Source organism: Hoplias malabaricus, chromosome 6 (assembly GCF_029633855.1).
Source record: "Hoplias malabaricus isolate fHopMal1 chromosome 6, fHopMal1.hap1, whole genome shotgun sequence".
Classification (NCBI taxonomy): Eukaryota; Metazoa; Chordata; class Actinopteri; order Characiformes; family Erythrinidae; genus Hoplias; species Hoplias malabaricus.
Genome location: NC_089805.1, coordinates 35,348,717 through 35,364,065, shown reverse-complemented (window position 1 = coordinate 35,364,065; position 15,349 = coordinate 35,348,717). Strand labels below are relative to the sequence as shown.

Genomic DNA, 15,349 nt, shown 5'->3' with positions numbered 1-15,349 from the left:
AAATGGGATCAGGACCCATTAGTGCTGTTGAATTTATTAACAACGTGCCAATTCACTCTCCACTCTTGTCTTGTTGCTCAACCTTGTAGATGTAAAGTCAAAGAAAGCAGCTCATCTGTTTGTGCACAGCTTGTGTTAGTCATCCTCTGGTCTGTCACCAGTGCTCACAGGTAATTGTTGTGGCTGCATGTTTTGGGTTGGTGCACTATTCTCTGATCGGGACTGACATGGACGTGTTTAAAAACTCGGATCCAGTTTTATCAACATAATACACATTAACACATCACCACCACAGCAGTGCTGAGAATGATACACCACCCAAATAATACCTGCTTTGTGGTGGTTCAGACTATTGAAGTACAAAAAAATGTGGGCTAACAAAATATGCAGAGCAAGAGATGGATTCTAGTCTGTAATTGTAGAGCTAAAGTGCACCTATAGAATAAATGGAGCTGATAAAAGGGACAATGAGTGCAGAACAAAGGAGGAAATATTAATGTTATGGTTGATTAATGTATATACATATTGGCAAGTAAAACATTTTAATTTGTCCATCTAATATTTCAAATAGTCAGTTGAATAATCGTATAGCATATAAGAATACTTAGAATCTCAAAATGAGAATAATTCTATATTTAATATATTTTGCAGCATAATAGACATATTGTACACTCAGAATCCACAAACAACCCTAGCTCAGATTATAAAACAATAATAGCTTATGAGGCTTGCATTTCATTAGCTTCTATTACTTGATAGGCTCTTATACCTACTGCAGAACTGAAGTGGACATTTATGGCACTTTTCCACTACATGGAACCTACACGATTCTATGTGACTCGACACAGCTCGACACTGGCCAAATCTTGCCCCTTGAACTGGCTTGGTTTTCACTCCCAACTCGCTCCAGGTTCCAACCGTGCAGAGTAGGTACTAAATGATGAGGTTTAAACCCTGCAACACGCTGATTGGCCAGAGAGACGTGTATCACCACGAAATACAGAGCTCATTCAAATCCAGCACAAACTGCTGCATGTAAAATCTCTTAATTTACAGCAGCTATCACATTTATATCCGACTCACAACGAAAGCTTGTAACCTTACCTCGAGGTATTTTGAAGAGGTTTATATACTCCTTGGGCAGAAGGCCGATACAACTTCCAGTGAAAGGCGAACATGCAACATGTAAATTTGATTGAGCCGTGTTTAGTCCAAAAAACCAAAATATCACGAGAATACACAATAAAAACAGCGCCTAACTTTACTGCTCCCCCCATTGTCGTGGTTTTCAAAGACAGGGATTCCTGTAAGAGATGGAGTTTTGCCCATTTGACAAGCTTTAAGTGTGCTGAACCGAGCCGGGTCGATTTGAGTCGTGTAGAGCTGGACCCATGCGGTGGAAAAGCACCATTAGACACCAGAAACATCTTCATAGATTGTTAACATATGGGATAAAAGGAACATTGTGTAGTTGTAGGATTACACTTTACATTCCCTTTGTGATTAATTAAGAAACGGTGTTGGTCACACACTTGGTGGTGGTGGAGCGCTGGTCCATACTGACGGAGCGGCGGAAGGCCTCTCTCTGAGCAATAAGGGAGCGTTTGGGGGATGTCTTGGGGCTGGCGTCCGAGTCCCCGCTGTCATCATCCCCCATGGCTTTAATGTAGCTGCCGCTACGCATCCGTCTACAGGGGATTTCTCCTCCGCTGTCTGAACCCCCTCCTCCTCCACCCCAGTCGTCTGAAGGGACCTGCCAGAGACATGGACATCAGCACGGTTAGTCAACTGTACAGATAAGAGTTAAACCTGAAATAAATGTAGTTATGGTGGACACAGCAGTGAACAAAAACTATCTAGAATCCAAAAAGTAGACACGTTGTGCTTCTTTAATAATGGAATGCCTGTAGGTGAAGACTACTCACTGATGCAGTTCACCACAACCATGCAGGCTAATCCACTTCTCCATAGGTCAGATTTCTCCAAAATAAATCACATTTGCTCAACAAAACATTATGAATCCCTGACTTTGTGGAATGGTAAAAACGCACTTCACTTCGAGAGTAAGTTCATTAAAGGAGGTTTTATTTAAAGACCATGTATATTGGTTTAGTAATCTTATTTTACCCATTGTAAAAATGCAGCTGCCTGTGTAAGAAAACAAAACAAAAAACAAACAAACAAAAAGATACATTTTATTTGATAAGATTTATCTAATAATTGTATTCTATGAAGCAATAGAAGAGGCATTTATTTTTCATTTTCTATACATTTTACTGTGCTTTATTGTCTTCATTCTAAGGATTTTCTTTTCTATTTTGTATTTCTCTCTCGCACAATAATTTCCTTCAGGAAAAAAGTTATATATCTTTCACCTATATCATCACATTCTGAAATATTGTAAGAAACATGTAATAGTTGTAAAGCTAAACTGTATTTATGGATGGGGTTTAATGAAAAGCACTTTTTGCTTCAATTTGTAAGTACATAAAACTTTCCCTTTTTTTAAAAAAAATAATCATATTTTTTCCTCACTTTGGAATCGCAACAAATGTGTGTAGCAGGTAGCCATTTAAAATTGGAATAATGTTGAATGAATATTAAATTCAAATATTATGTGATGCAGAAAATGTACTGGTGGTTACTCTCCACCCCCTGGTATAGAGCACTGTGATACATCAGGTTAAAGCTGTTGATCCAATTGCATTGATCTTGGAATGTTAGAATCAGACGTAATAAATATATCTTTTTAAATATGGAGTACTGTGTTTGTTATCTGTATTCCACTATGTAAATGTTCTCCATTTGTGTATTCAGTGTATTTTTCAGTTCCCTACTTTTCTTTTTCCAGAAGATTCATAATGGCTTTAAATCTTTGTGAGGATTGAGATTTATTCTCCTGCTGTGTAGAATGAGAAGCACAGGCCTTAGGCCACTGAAATCCTTTATTGAAGCTCTGGCTTATTGGACTGACTGCGGTGGGGTGGATAAGACTCAGCAGAGTCGTGCTGAGGCAGTGAAGAGGAGGCAGCGTGGACCTTCATAGCTCAATAACGAGAGCCTTGATTACTTGCCATGACGTAATGTCCCTACTGTACACTCAGTACCGCTCTCAACTTGGAGAGTGAGACCTCCACAGAGCTGACGCACAGAGACACAAGATGCTTCTTCTCGAAGCTGTGGGGCAGTAAACAGCTTCACAGACACACTTCCTTAATTGTTTTCGTCATGGATCTATTAAAGTGAGGGAGGAAGGAAGGTGCATGTCTAATTGAGGCCATTCATTTGGGATGATGTAAGTGATATAGCAGGCGTAATTCCAGGCCAATTTAATTTTATGACAGTGCCAAATTTACAGAAGCTAAATGTGTGATAAACAAGCAGAAGCATTTACAGAACTTTTAAACATTTAAAAAAATAAATAAAATCCAAATATTCCTTCCACGTATTTTTGGAGATTGTGTATGAGGACCTTGATTGTGATGCCTTTTTAAAAGGATATTATTTTACTTTGTTACTTACATGTCTTAATAGAGCAATATTACTTGCCTCTGAGACACATGGTATCCCAGCAACACCTACATTAATGCTGTCTTCTTATTATTGGATCACCCAGGACACAAGTAAATGCCAGGTGTAAACCAGGCCATAAATCTTCTGTGATAGAGCATGAGATTTAAAAATTAACACAGAGGAAATGTAATGAGCAATGATTACTTTTTCTGGGAATTGCCAAGTTAATTAATCCCATTACAGCTTGACAGAAGTATTGAATTATTTGTAGTAGAATACTTTTTGGAGTAGCTACTTCAAGACTGTAAATAAGCATAACCTCAGGCTTAGGGGGAATGTAGTGGTCCTTCTTTAATGACTTCAAACTATCAGAGAGGAGATAATCCAGAGTCACAAACATACAGAAATACACATAATCTGACTGTCTAGTCATGGGGCACTAAAAGGTCATCGCTTTCAAGAGTTGATTCAGCTTGATCTCCTTTAAAAGGCTCCTGTACTTTGCCTGTATCTTCTCTTCTGTCTTCAGTGTAGCCAACAGGAAAACAGCAAGTTCATTTATTGAAGCCTTTATCCACATTCATGACCAATTTCAGAGCATTATTGATCTCTCTTTCACTCTCCCCCTCTCTTTCAAATTCAGTAGTCCATCCTACCAGTTCCATCTCTTCTATTATTCCGCTGTTCTCCTACCAGTCCTCTGAACTCACTCTTGTAATCGTGACATATTTCAACTCTTCTCTGGGCATGGCCCTTGCTGTTTGACTTGGTGACTTTTTTAGTCCTGTCCTCAGATCAGATTAAAATTTTCTGTTCCACAAAAAACATTATTCTGCTGGATCCCAATAGGCTCTTTCTCTCTTTAATACTTTCTAGTTTGCTTCTCTCTCTCTCTCTCTCTCTCTCTCTCTCTCTCTCTCTCTCTCTCTCTCTGTCTGTTCAATTGAATCAGCTTTATTGGCATGACCATATTCAGATACAGTATTGCCAAAGCATTAATACAACAACATATAGCATTATAGTTTTTCTCAGTCGCTTTGAACATTTCTTGAATCATCATTTATATTTGTGCAACATTATGTGCAATTATCAAAACATTTTGTACAAACAGCATGAGGCTGCCCTTTTACTGTGTGGTGCATATAAACAGTACAAAGTTTCATTACTGTATGTGGGAGATTTACTGAAAGAGGCTGCACCAGATTTACATTCATGCTCTTTACTGTTGGTCCATGACGGATCACGTCGTTATGATACAGAGCAGAAAGACAAGACTGTTTAGTACAAATGAAAAATGAAAAAATATCTGACAAATCAGAAATATAAACATGGGAACACCCTTTAGGCAGAGATATACATAAAGGACTGCATGGGGAATTACACTGGAGTCTTTCTGGACCTCCTGACGCTGCTATCTGTTGGGCCACAGATTCTCATCGACAGCACATCTGATATCTTCCCTTGCCATGCAGCATGGGACAAATCTTTTTGAATGTCTTATCAAGCCTCAATAGGCATCAGCTGCATCCACAGCAGCTAGCAAGGTCATCTGAGTATGTGGCTGTCCTCTTACTTATTTTGGGCTATTGACCATGGTTATTTCATTGTTCTTCTATTGTCAGAGACTGTAACACTGTGTTGTGCTCTGTCTGTATAAGAGACGGAGCACAAGGTTCATGAGATGCACTTTTGCGCTATTTTAGAGGACTGGTGGATGAACACTCACCTTTATTAGTGAAAGTCATGGTTCACCTGAGAGCTACCCATCAGTTCAGTAGACATTTACCAAAAATCTCAGAATTATAAAGAAATGTAACAATCTCATGAGAACTGGACCAACATTTCTGAGTGTATACTGACTTATGCAATGAACTAGTGGCTGGATGTTTTGAGGGTTGAAGTGTTTAACAGAGGAACAGTTTAATGCATACTGACCGACATGATAAAAGCAGCAGATAATGTAAGAAAGAGCTGACAGCTGTACAACATCTGCATGATTAACTAAAGCATGTGCTGTTTGTTAAAAATTAATGAGAAATGTATCTTATGTGGTGCACAAGTAACTAGATGATGTTGAGTTAGAACAAGTCATTTTTCTTACTTTCATCAAAAGTAATATTAATAATATTAAAAATAATGCAATCTGATAGAACTGTAATAATCAAGGAACCATTCATTCATTCATTCATTCATTATCTGTAACCGCTTCTCCAGTTCAGGGTCACGGTGGGTCCAGAGCCTACCTGGAATCATTGGGCAAGGTGCAAGGCAGTGTGTTGTCCTTCACAGAACAACACACACACACACACACACACACACACCTACGGACACTTTTGAGTCGCCAATCCACCTGCTACGTGTGTTTTTGGACTGTGGGAGGAAACCAAAGCACCGGGAGGAAACCCACGCGGACACGGGGAGAACACACCACACTCCTCACAGACAGTCACCCGGAGTGGGAATAGAAACCCACAACAACCTCCAGGTCCCTGGAGCTGTGTGACTGCGACACTGCCTGCATCAAGGAACCAGTAAAACATTAAATGTAATAATAAATAAATGATAATTATAATTAAACTTAATTGAAGTGTGAAAATTGTAAAATATATGGCATTTGTGTGTGTGTGTGTGTGTGTGTGTTTGTAGGGGGGGGGGGGTTGTGTGTCTGTGTGTGTGTGTGTAGGAATATGTGTGTATGTGTTGGTCCCTCACTGTCCCTTACTGTGTGGCAGGTAGATACATATCTCGCTGCCAGGGCACCTCCGAGCAGGACGCTCACTTTGGCTTTGTTAGAGAAGCTGTGGAATTGTGGGTGAATTTTTTGGCAAGTAACTGTTTGTGTTTATTACACTCTGTAAGAAAGTGCAGCTGTCTCTATAGTGCCGCTGTGGTACTGCCAGCAGTGTCTCTGCTCTCTGGGGAGCCAGGTCTGTCTGTAGCGGCCCGTCTGTATGGCCAGGCTGTGGGCGCTGAGTCTGTACCTCTCTGTCTCTCTCTCTGGGGAGCTCAGGTGAGTGAATATCTCAGAGAGTGGATATCTGCTGAGTTCTGTATCTTAGAATCTGCTGCTCTGTAAGGAAATGTCACTGAAAACTTGACTTCGTTCCCTATCACACCTAAATATTCCATATGCTACTGGAAGGAAAGCTAGAAATGACCTTTAAAGACTATTACAAACAGGATATGTTCATGAATGTGCAAGGAAGCGATTAAGAGAAACACTGACGAGATGAGTATGAGAACAAGTGAGTGGAGAACAATTGCAGTAAATAAATGTGTGTGTTTGTGTGTGTGTGTAATCAAATGAGTATGTGTGTAATCAAATGTAAATAATGATGGAGTGGATATTAAAATTTAGTTTCTGAATTTTCAAGCACACTTCTTACTTGTTTACCTTCTGATAGTTTCTGAAGGGCATGTGTTTTGTACAGTAAGACATTCTGTCCTGGATTTCTTTGTTTATACATCAGTATTTTATTCAGATTATTTGGTCTAAGTTGTGCTGAATTGGAATGGATGAATGCATAAAAGCAAAAGAGTCTCTCTACAACACAGACACACACACAGTCATGTATGTTTTAATGTGCCCATGTCTGTTTAGAGGGATTCAGTTCTATTGCTGGAACAGTAAATACGGAAGAGCAGTGGGTGATACCTGCCGTTGCTGTAGAAACACAAACCCTATGCTGGGCGCCTGTCATTAATGACGATGGAGGTTATAGGAAGCAGGAAGGTGTTTATAGGAACTAAGCACCTCTCATTAAACCTGGCTTGATGAAAGATTATCTTTCCAAGTGTGTATAAATGACTAATGTTGTGTACGTTTATGTTTGTATATGTGGATCAGTGGCGGATGCTGGTCTTTCAAGGAGGGGAAGCTCAATTTCGGCCTACATCATAAAATATGTCGGTTTATTTATACGTAAATTCTACCCTACGTTCCTTTTCAAGAAAATGATCTGTGACCCTGTTGTACCAACAAGGTGTCTTTTCCAGGGACTTGACTAGTGTCCTCTCAATGGCCAGCAGAGCTAGGCTGCTTAAACGGCCTTGGCCCATGTGAAGTGTGTCCGCCTGTGAGTGCTTTGTGACGGTGGAGGGGCTCAGCAGCACCCGCTGGACAGAAACTGGGATAGAAGTCAGAAAGAGTGATAGAAGTCAGTCTCCAAACACAAGCAGCTACAAAAAACCCACCAGAAATAGAAGCTCGATTTGTCGCTAGTCGTTTTTAACAAAGAAAATGCCGCTAAGAGGTTTAAGAAAGTCTCCGGTTCAATTCAGAACAGAATGAAAATGTAATGCTTCCACGGATCTCTACACCAAAGGATCGCTGATTCGCTCATTTCACTGTCAGCAGTAAAGACCACTGAATGAAACATGTTAATAGGAGTACCACAGCCATGATGAGGACTAGGTCATTCTCTTTCACATTAGTAAGTGAAATATTTCAAAGCCAAATACTGTGGTTAATTTACGTGTATGTTTTTGTTTGTTTGTTTGTTTTTAACTCTCAGGCTTTTACATTTTTATAGCTAACTAAAATTACAATTAACCTTAATTTAGTAGAATTAGGATGAAAAGCAACTAACAAAGTATGCCGAACAACAGACGGGCAAAAGTGTATAACTGTAGCTTTACAAAATGCACCTCTATGAGTTATAAATAAAACTGAGAAAATGAACAATGGGTGGAGAAACAAATATGTGGCGTTGATGTTATGGCTGAATGATGTATGTTTCAATATACAAACCGGATCCCAAAAAAGTTGGGACACTAAACAAATTGTGAATAAAAACTGAATGCAATGATGTGGAGGTGCCAACATCTAATATTTTATTCAGAACAGAACACAAATCACAGATCAAAAGTTTAAACTGAGAGAATGTATCATTTTAAGGGAAAAAAAGTTGGGACAAGGCCATTTTTTACCACTGTGTGGCATCCTACCTTCTTACAACACTCAGACATCTGGGGACAGAGGAGACCAGTTTCTCAAGTTTAGAAATAGGAATGCTCTCCCATTCAGGTCTAATACAGGCCTCTAACTGTTCAGTTGCTTGGGCCTTCTTTGTCGCACCTTCCTCTTTATGAATGTTCTCTATAGGTGAAAGATCTGGACTGCAGGCTGGACATTTCAGTACCCAGATCCTTCTCCTACGTAGCCATGATGTTGTGATTGCTGCAGAATGTGGTCTGGCATTATCTTGTTGAAAAATGCAGGGTCTTCCCTGAAAGAGATGACGTCTAGATGGGAGCATATGTTGTTCTAGAACCTGAACATAGTTCTCTGCATTAATGGTGCCTTTCCAGACATGCAAGCTGCCCATGCCACAAGCACTCATGCAACCCCATACCATCAGTGATGCAGGCTTCTGAACGGAGCATTGATAAAAATTCGGGTTATCCTTGTCCTCTCTGGTCCAGATGACATGGCGTCCCAGTGTTCCATAAAGAATTACAAATCGTGACTCATCTGACCACAGAACAGTCTTCCATTTTGCCACACACGTCTGAGCTTGTGGAGCTTGCTTAGAAATGGCTTCCTCTTTGCACTGTAGAGTTTCAGCTGCCAACGGCGGATGGCACAGTGGATTGTGTTCACTGACAATGCTTTCTGGAAGTCTTCCTGAGCCCATTCTGTTATTTCCATTCCTGTTTGAGGTGCAGTGACGTTTAAGGGCCCGAAGATCACGAGCATCCAGTAGAGTTTTACAGCCTTGACCCTTACACACAGCAATTGTTCCAGATTCTCTGAATCTTTTGATGATGTTATGCACGGTTGTTGATGATAACTTAAAAGTCTTTGCTATTTTACGCTGGGTAACACCATTCTGGTATTGCTGCACTATCTTTCTGTGCAACTATGGTGGAATTGGTGATCCTCTTACCATCTTGGCTTCAGAGAGACACTGACACTCTGAGAAGCTCTTTTTATACCCAATCATGTTGTCAATTGACCCAATTAGTGCTAATTGGTCTTCCAGCTGTTCATTATTTGCTCAATTTCCTTTTTCCAGCCACTTATTGCTACTTGTCCCAACTTTTTTGGGATTTGTTGACACTGTGAAATTTTGAATCAACATATTTTTCCTTTAACATGTTACATTTACTCAGATTAAACATTTGATCTGTCATATATGTTCTATTAAGAATAAAATATTGAAATTTGCCATCTCCACATCATTGCATTCAGTTTTTATTCACAATTTGTTTAGTGTCCAAACTTTTTTGGAATCCAGTTTGTATTTATTTATGTTCCATAAAGGGCAGCACAGTGGTGCAACATGTAGTGTTGCAGTCAAACAGCTCCAGGGACCAGGAGTTTGTGGGTTCAAGTCCCGCTTCTGGTGACTGTCTGTGAGTGTGTTCTCCCCATGTCCACGTGGGTTTCCTCCCATGGTCCAAAAACATATGTTGCTAGGTGGCTTGGCGACTCAAAAGTGTCTGTAGGTGTGAGTGAATGTGTGAGTGTTTGTCCCTGTGAAGGACTGGCGCCCCCTCCAGGGTGTGTTCCCTCCTTGTGCCCAGTGATTCTGGGTAGACTCCGGACACACCGCGACCCTGAACTGGAAAAGCAGTTACAGACAATGAATGAGTGAATGTTCCATAAAATCTCAAGTTGCTTTATTACAACTCCCTAATCTTGGTGTACAGTTTGACACTTCAGTCCATCAGTTGCCATGGTCTATTTGCATCATCCTCTAGGCCTTCATCAAAGGATTCTTTTTCTAACCACAGTGCTGCTATTGTCAAGATATTTTTAGGTGGTAGACCACTCTTATTGGATGTTTGGCAGTGATAATAATTATAAGCCTTTGTAATGGGCCGCTAGGTAAGAGGACCTCAAGGGTCAGTAAGTGTACCTGCCAGGTGTTTTTAATAAAAAAGAATGAAGGATCTTTGTTGGCAGTCACCCACAAGAACAATAGTGAGGTACAGTACTGATGTTGCATGACTTGATTTGGATCAAAAATGCTACTCCAACACATCCCACAGGTTTTGGATGGAGTGACATCACTCCAGAGAAGCAGTTCCTCTGCTCCACAGACCAGTGTTGATGGGCTTTATAACCCTCTAGACGGCACTTTTGTATGGTGACGATAAGATTAGGTGCAGCTGCTCTAGAGAAAACCATGTCATTTCATGGTTCTTTGTGAAGATTATGCCATGCTGTGTTTGTGTATGTACTTGTGTAATTTCACATTTAATATGAGTTTTATGGAATGTGATTTGCAGGATAAACAATGACACAATGTTCCCTTGATGTGAAGCACAATACCACAGCCTTGTGGGGCAGTCTCTAAATGTGAATATGTAAAAAATGTAGTTCCTATGAGTGAGTAGGTAGAAGCATGTGAATTTGTCAGTGAGTTACAAGCCAATTCCATGAGGTTCCTCAACATGTAAATGTAGTCAGCAAATCAACTGACAGCATGTGTGTTCTTGTTATGGTGTGAAAGGTTCATTGTTATTTGTCTTTCTTCCCGTGGTGCTGTTTATCACTTTGCCATAAGGGACTGAAAGACGTTTGAAAAGGCATTAGACATTGATCCCTCAGAGAAACAATTGATAACAAAAATAATCATAGAGTCATATTTTTTCATTTTGCAATGAGGAACTGCCACTCAGTGCAGCTAGGAGAGCCTGCTTTAGAATACAGATTAATTTTCTTTGTCAGGAAAGCGAATCTGCAAGTCTGTGAGATCGGCAGGGTGACTGTGTGTGTGTGTGTGTGTGTGTGTGTGTCTTGGCCTTTGCATGCATATTAAAGCAGCTAAAGCTGAGCTGGGGTGACTCTTCCTACTATGGCTCTTACTTGTATGTTGGAAAAGTGGTTGTAAAGACTGTGAAAGGGGAGGTTTTCTCATTCACTGGTCAGTTCATCAACACAGTTTTAGTTGAGTTTACTCAGAGATAACGTTGGTAACGTAGGTAACGTTGATTTTCATTCAATACACTTTATATTAAATTCAGAGAAATGTTACTTCCCCATTTACTATCTCTCCAGTTTGTTTTGCATGCTAAGAAAAGGTCAGGAAACAAACTAAGTGTTTCTCCCTTCCTTGCCAGCTCAGGGACTCTGAACTTTGAAAAGCATGAAAAATGACGAGGATGTTGCTCTGTTCTTGCTCCATAGGTGGGTAATACTGACTTACGTTTGCTGTTACGGTTACATTAAGAGGAATCTGACCCCAAATTCAGGAGACCACTAACTGCATGAAAGTAAACACACACCAAAAAGTGCTACAAAATTAAACAGCTTATGTTACAAATAATTTTATACTTCAAGCATGAACAAGATATGTCAGCTTCTTATTTAAACAGAGTTCCACCTTAAAAGATGTGAAGCTTCTGAATGAACATAAATGTTAAGGGGTGAGGGGTGTAGTGTTTGCTGTGAGAACAGTGGTTCTCCGGAATCATCCTTGTTGTCTTTAAACAGCTTAAATGTTTTGGAGTGATCTTTTCCGTAATTTAGTCATTACTGATTACTCCTCCTATAAAAATGTCTCCAGCCTTCTGCAGTAGTCTGAGAGGAGGAAGCCCTCACCCACTAGAAGCATTGTGAGATAAGGGAAGTTGCCGCCTGGTGAGGGGAACTGGATATGACTAAACTGGGGAAGGATCTGAGGGAAAAAAAGCTTTTACCTTATAATGAGCTTATAGGGGGAGTTACTAAAAATGCTGATAAAATGTAAAAAGATGGGCAGAAACTTGCCTGTAGGTAGTGGAGGTTACGTTCCTTCAGCTTGGTATCCAGAGGCACCAGGGCTTTCTCATAACCTGTCCCTACTGTTCCTGCACCCCCTCCTCGAGAAGAGGCAGGGTATACTTCTCTGGCTTGGTTGACCGTCATTGCAGACCAGGTACTCCTCTTCAGAGAGTGGCCTCCATCTCCTGTTCTGGCCATGGTGGTACAAGCCAGGCACTCCCCGGGAGGTGGCCCTTTGGCCTTCTTCAAGGTCAGCTCTTGAATGGCTGCATCCAGGGTCTCATGGCCTGTAGGATATCCCCTTCCCCCTCGACCTCCGGGGACTAGGAAACTGCTATCACTGTCCAGGTTGTCATCAGAGCTCCACCAGCCAGCTGTCTTGCTTCGGTGTCGTGAGCTGTGTCGGGACTCGTGGCGAGAATCTCCACTTTTGCTGCGCTCCCTGCTTTTATTGCGACGTGCTGAGCGGGACTGGTGTGTGCCCGGATGGTGGTGACCTCCGCCCTCCTCTCCTCCACTGCGATGACCCCTGTCCCTCTCCCGGTAGTCCCCTCCTCCACGTGTCCCATTGAACTCTCGCTTGGATGGTGCCTCGAGTGAATGGGACTTGGCAAAGAGGCGCTGCACTGAGTTCACCAGGTGGCGAATTCTGCTGGGGCTCTCGCTGCGCTGCTCCCCGCTGGCTGTGCGCTGGTACTGCAGGGTGTGGAAACCATCCGGATGGAAGGGTAACTGCTTCTCAAACTGGTCTAGAAGATTGGGTGGGATGCGGTGCATCTTTTGGTGACCGTGCCCATGACCAGCTGAAGACAGGCATTCCTCACATGAGTCATAGGGCTGTTGCTGCTGAGGTGCATGTGAGCGAGGGAAGGTGCCACCTCCAGAGGGGGGCAGTGCCAGAGGCTCAGGAGGTCCACCCGGAGGATAGTAGGGATGGTCATTATGTCCCTGGTAATGGTCCGGGTGGTGCATGTAGTCCCGCATTGCAGCATCGCAGTCTTCAGGCATGCAGTGGCATGGCGCTGATGAGTGTTGCGACAAGCTGCGACTGACCTGGTAACTCTTTGTGCCCGGGCCATGGTGGGCCGCCCGGGCCGAGAGCGGGCGCTGTGGGCGCGACAGGGCTGCGCCGGAGTCAACTGGACACAAGAAGAGAGAGAAAACCACAGTTAGATAAGGTCTAACTTAATGATATCTTATCTTGCATTACAATTCTGGAAATTAATCTTAGATTCTACTCCACATTTGCCCCAGGGGTATCCTCGCTGCCATCTTCAAGGGCATTACACATTACAGTTCATAGTTAAAGGAAGTTTTTATTAACAGGCATCAAAGTCATGCCTTATATCGAATGAAGCACAGTGCTACAATCTGAGATATATTTTGACCTTCATCACAGTCTTATGTGGAAGAACAAACTCCTCAATCACTCAAGATGTATTATTTCAGCTAACGTAAAATGTGTGATTCAGGGGCATCAAGAGGACGTCAATAGACAGAAGTAGGACTTGGACAGAATGCAGAATCTCTAACAAGAGCTACACTAGAATTGAGAGTCCAAGAACAAGTCAGTCCTGATGGGAAACAAAAATGACTGCTCTACTTTTATTCCACCATCTGCCCAAAACTTTACTCTTTCTGCTGTTCAACACTGATAGTAATTGCTACCTGCTCCCCACACTAAATTCGTACTTTTTTAAGAACATGCCCCTATGTGCAAGCTTTTGCATGGGTGCTGTAAGGCTCACGTTATACTCAGTTTTCACAGAACCTAGACATTGTACAGAACACATAAAGACGTTTATGGACAGCCTGTTATTATGTAACATATTTGAAGAGTATAGTGAAACACATCAAAGCCCACAACACGATTTCCATTACAAAGCCGATCTTCAGGAGCAAATCCCACTTTTATTTGTGTAGAGAAGCAGGTGACCCTGAACACAGCTGATTACCACTGGGTGCGCACTGTGTAAGCAAAGCTCCTCTCAGCATGACTGAGCTGCATTCATTCATCTGCTGGAGTGACTTATCCCACCTCCTCTATCTCTGCCTCTAGACTCTGTTAGGAAAGCCAAGCATGTTGTTCTGCTAATTCAACCTTTAACTCATTTCTTGTACATCAGCTGCAACTCCAGCAATCGTCCCACCATTCTGTGTGCTCGGTTTGTACTCATCTGTGCTTTGAGTAGAATCAAAAATATAAATACAGAGTAAGTTACAGTGTGAAAGTTGGATTTCTCAAAGGCACTGTGTATGATTTCAGTCCAACACACTTTGGTAAAGTTCAGCAAACATTTCTTTATGTTTTGTTAGCTCTCCGGTCTGTTTGCGTGCTGGAAGAATGTTGGGTGTTTGTACACATAGCACTGGATCTATAAACGGGAAACAAAAATGGCTAGGACCAAGAAGTGTAACACTGTTCCAGCCAATCAAACAACAGGGATGTTCATGCTTGTGCATTGGACTGGTGAAGGAGAGAGGCAGGGGAGTTTATGTTTCTGGCACATGCCATGTGCATGAATTTGGTGGGGATGGAGATACTGAAGGAGCATTTCAGAAGATATATTGTTTTGCAGTTGTTGTTCTCCACAATCATATACAGTGCCTTTAATTCATGCAGCATCTTTTAACCCAGGAAGCTAAGTTTGCTAGATGCTGTTCTTGTCTGTTTGGATCCTTTTGTTTATAATTGGAAATATAATTATGTATTTACATTTTTTTGTTACTGTTGATAAGTCCATCTGTCCCTTACTATGAGGCCAAAGATGAAAGATCAGAAAAACATTTTCAAAACGGCACTGAAAGTTTGGAATGGTCTTCCTCCTAATGTAAAGTTACTGTTTTGGAGATGAAACGTTTTGCTCAACAAGAAGTTGAAGATTCATATGAGGTCTTCCCTCCTAACTTCAGTTATTTCATAACTCTATTTAGCGCCTGGTGCTTATCAGCGCTCTTTTCAGCAGCAGCTGGGTGCTGGCTGGAGAGGGTGAGTGATTGCTAACAGAGGTGTAGTAAATAGAGCATGGCCTGTTAGTGCACAGTTCCAGCAGAAGGGCACAGGGAGCATTCCATCATACACAAGCTGACACTACAAAGCCCATAGTAACAGAGGTGTAACTA

At 41.6% G+C, this 15,349-nt stretch overlaps 1 protein-coding gene across 1 annotated transcript in view; it reads right to left on the bottom strand.

Annotated features, from left to right (window-relative positions):
- Positions 1-13,338, bottom strand: part of dlgap3 (discs, large (Drosophila) homolog-associated protein 3) — a 30,668-nt gene extending 17,330 nt beyond the window's left edge. The window contains exons 1-2 of the mRNA XM_066674224.1: positions 12,233-13,338; positions 1,533-1,753 (exon numbers count right to left, since the gene is read on the bottom strand). Coding sequence (XP_066530321.1) covers positions 1,533-1,753; positions 12,233-13,234 — 1,223 coding nt within the window. The 5' untranslated portion in view covers positions 13,235-13,338. The remainder of the gene's footprint in view (positions 1-1,532; positions 1,754-12,232) is intronic.
- Positions 13,339-15,349: the final 2,011 nt, after the last annotated feature.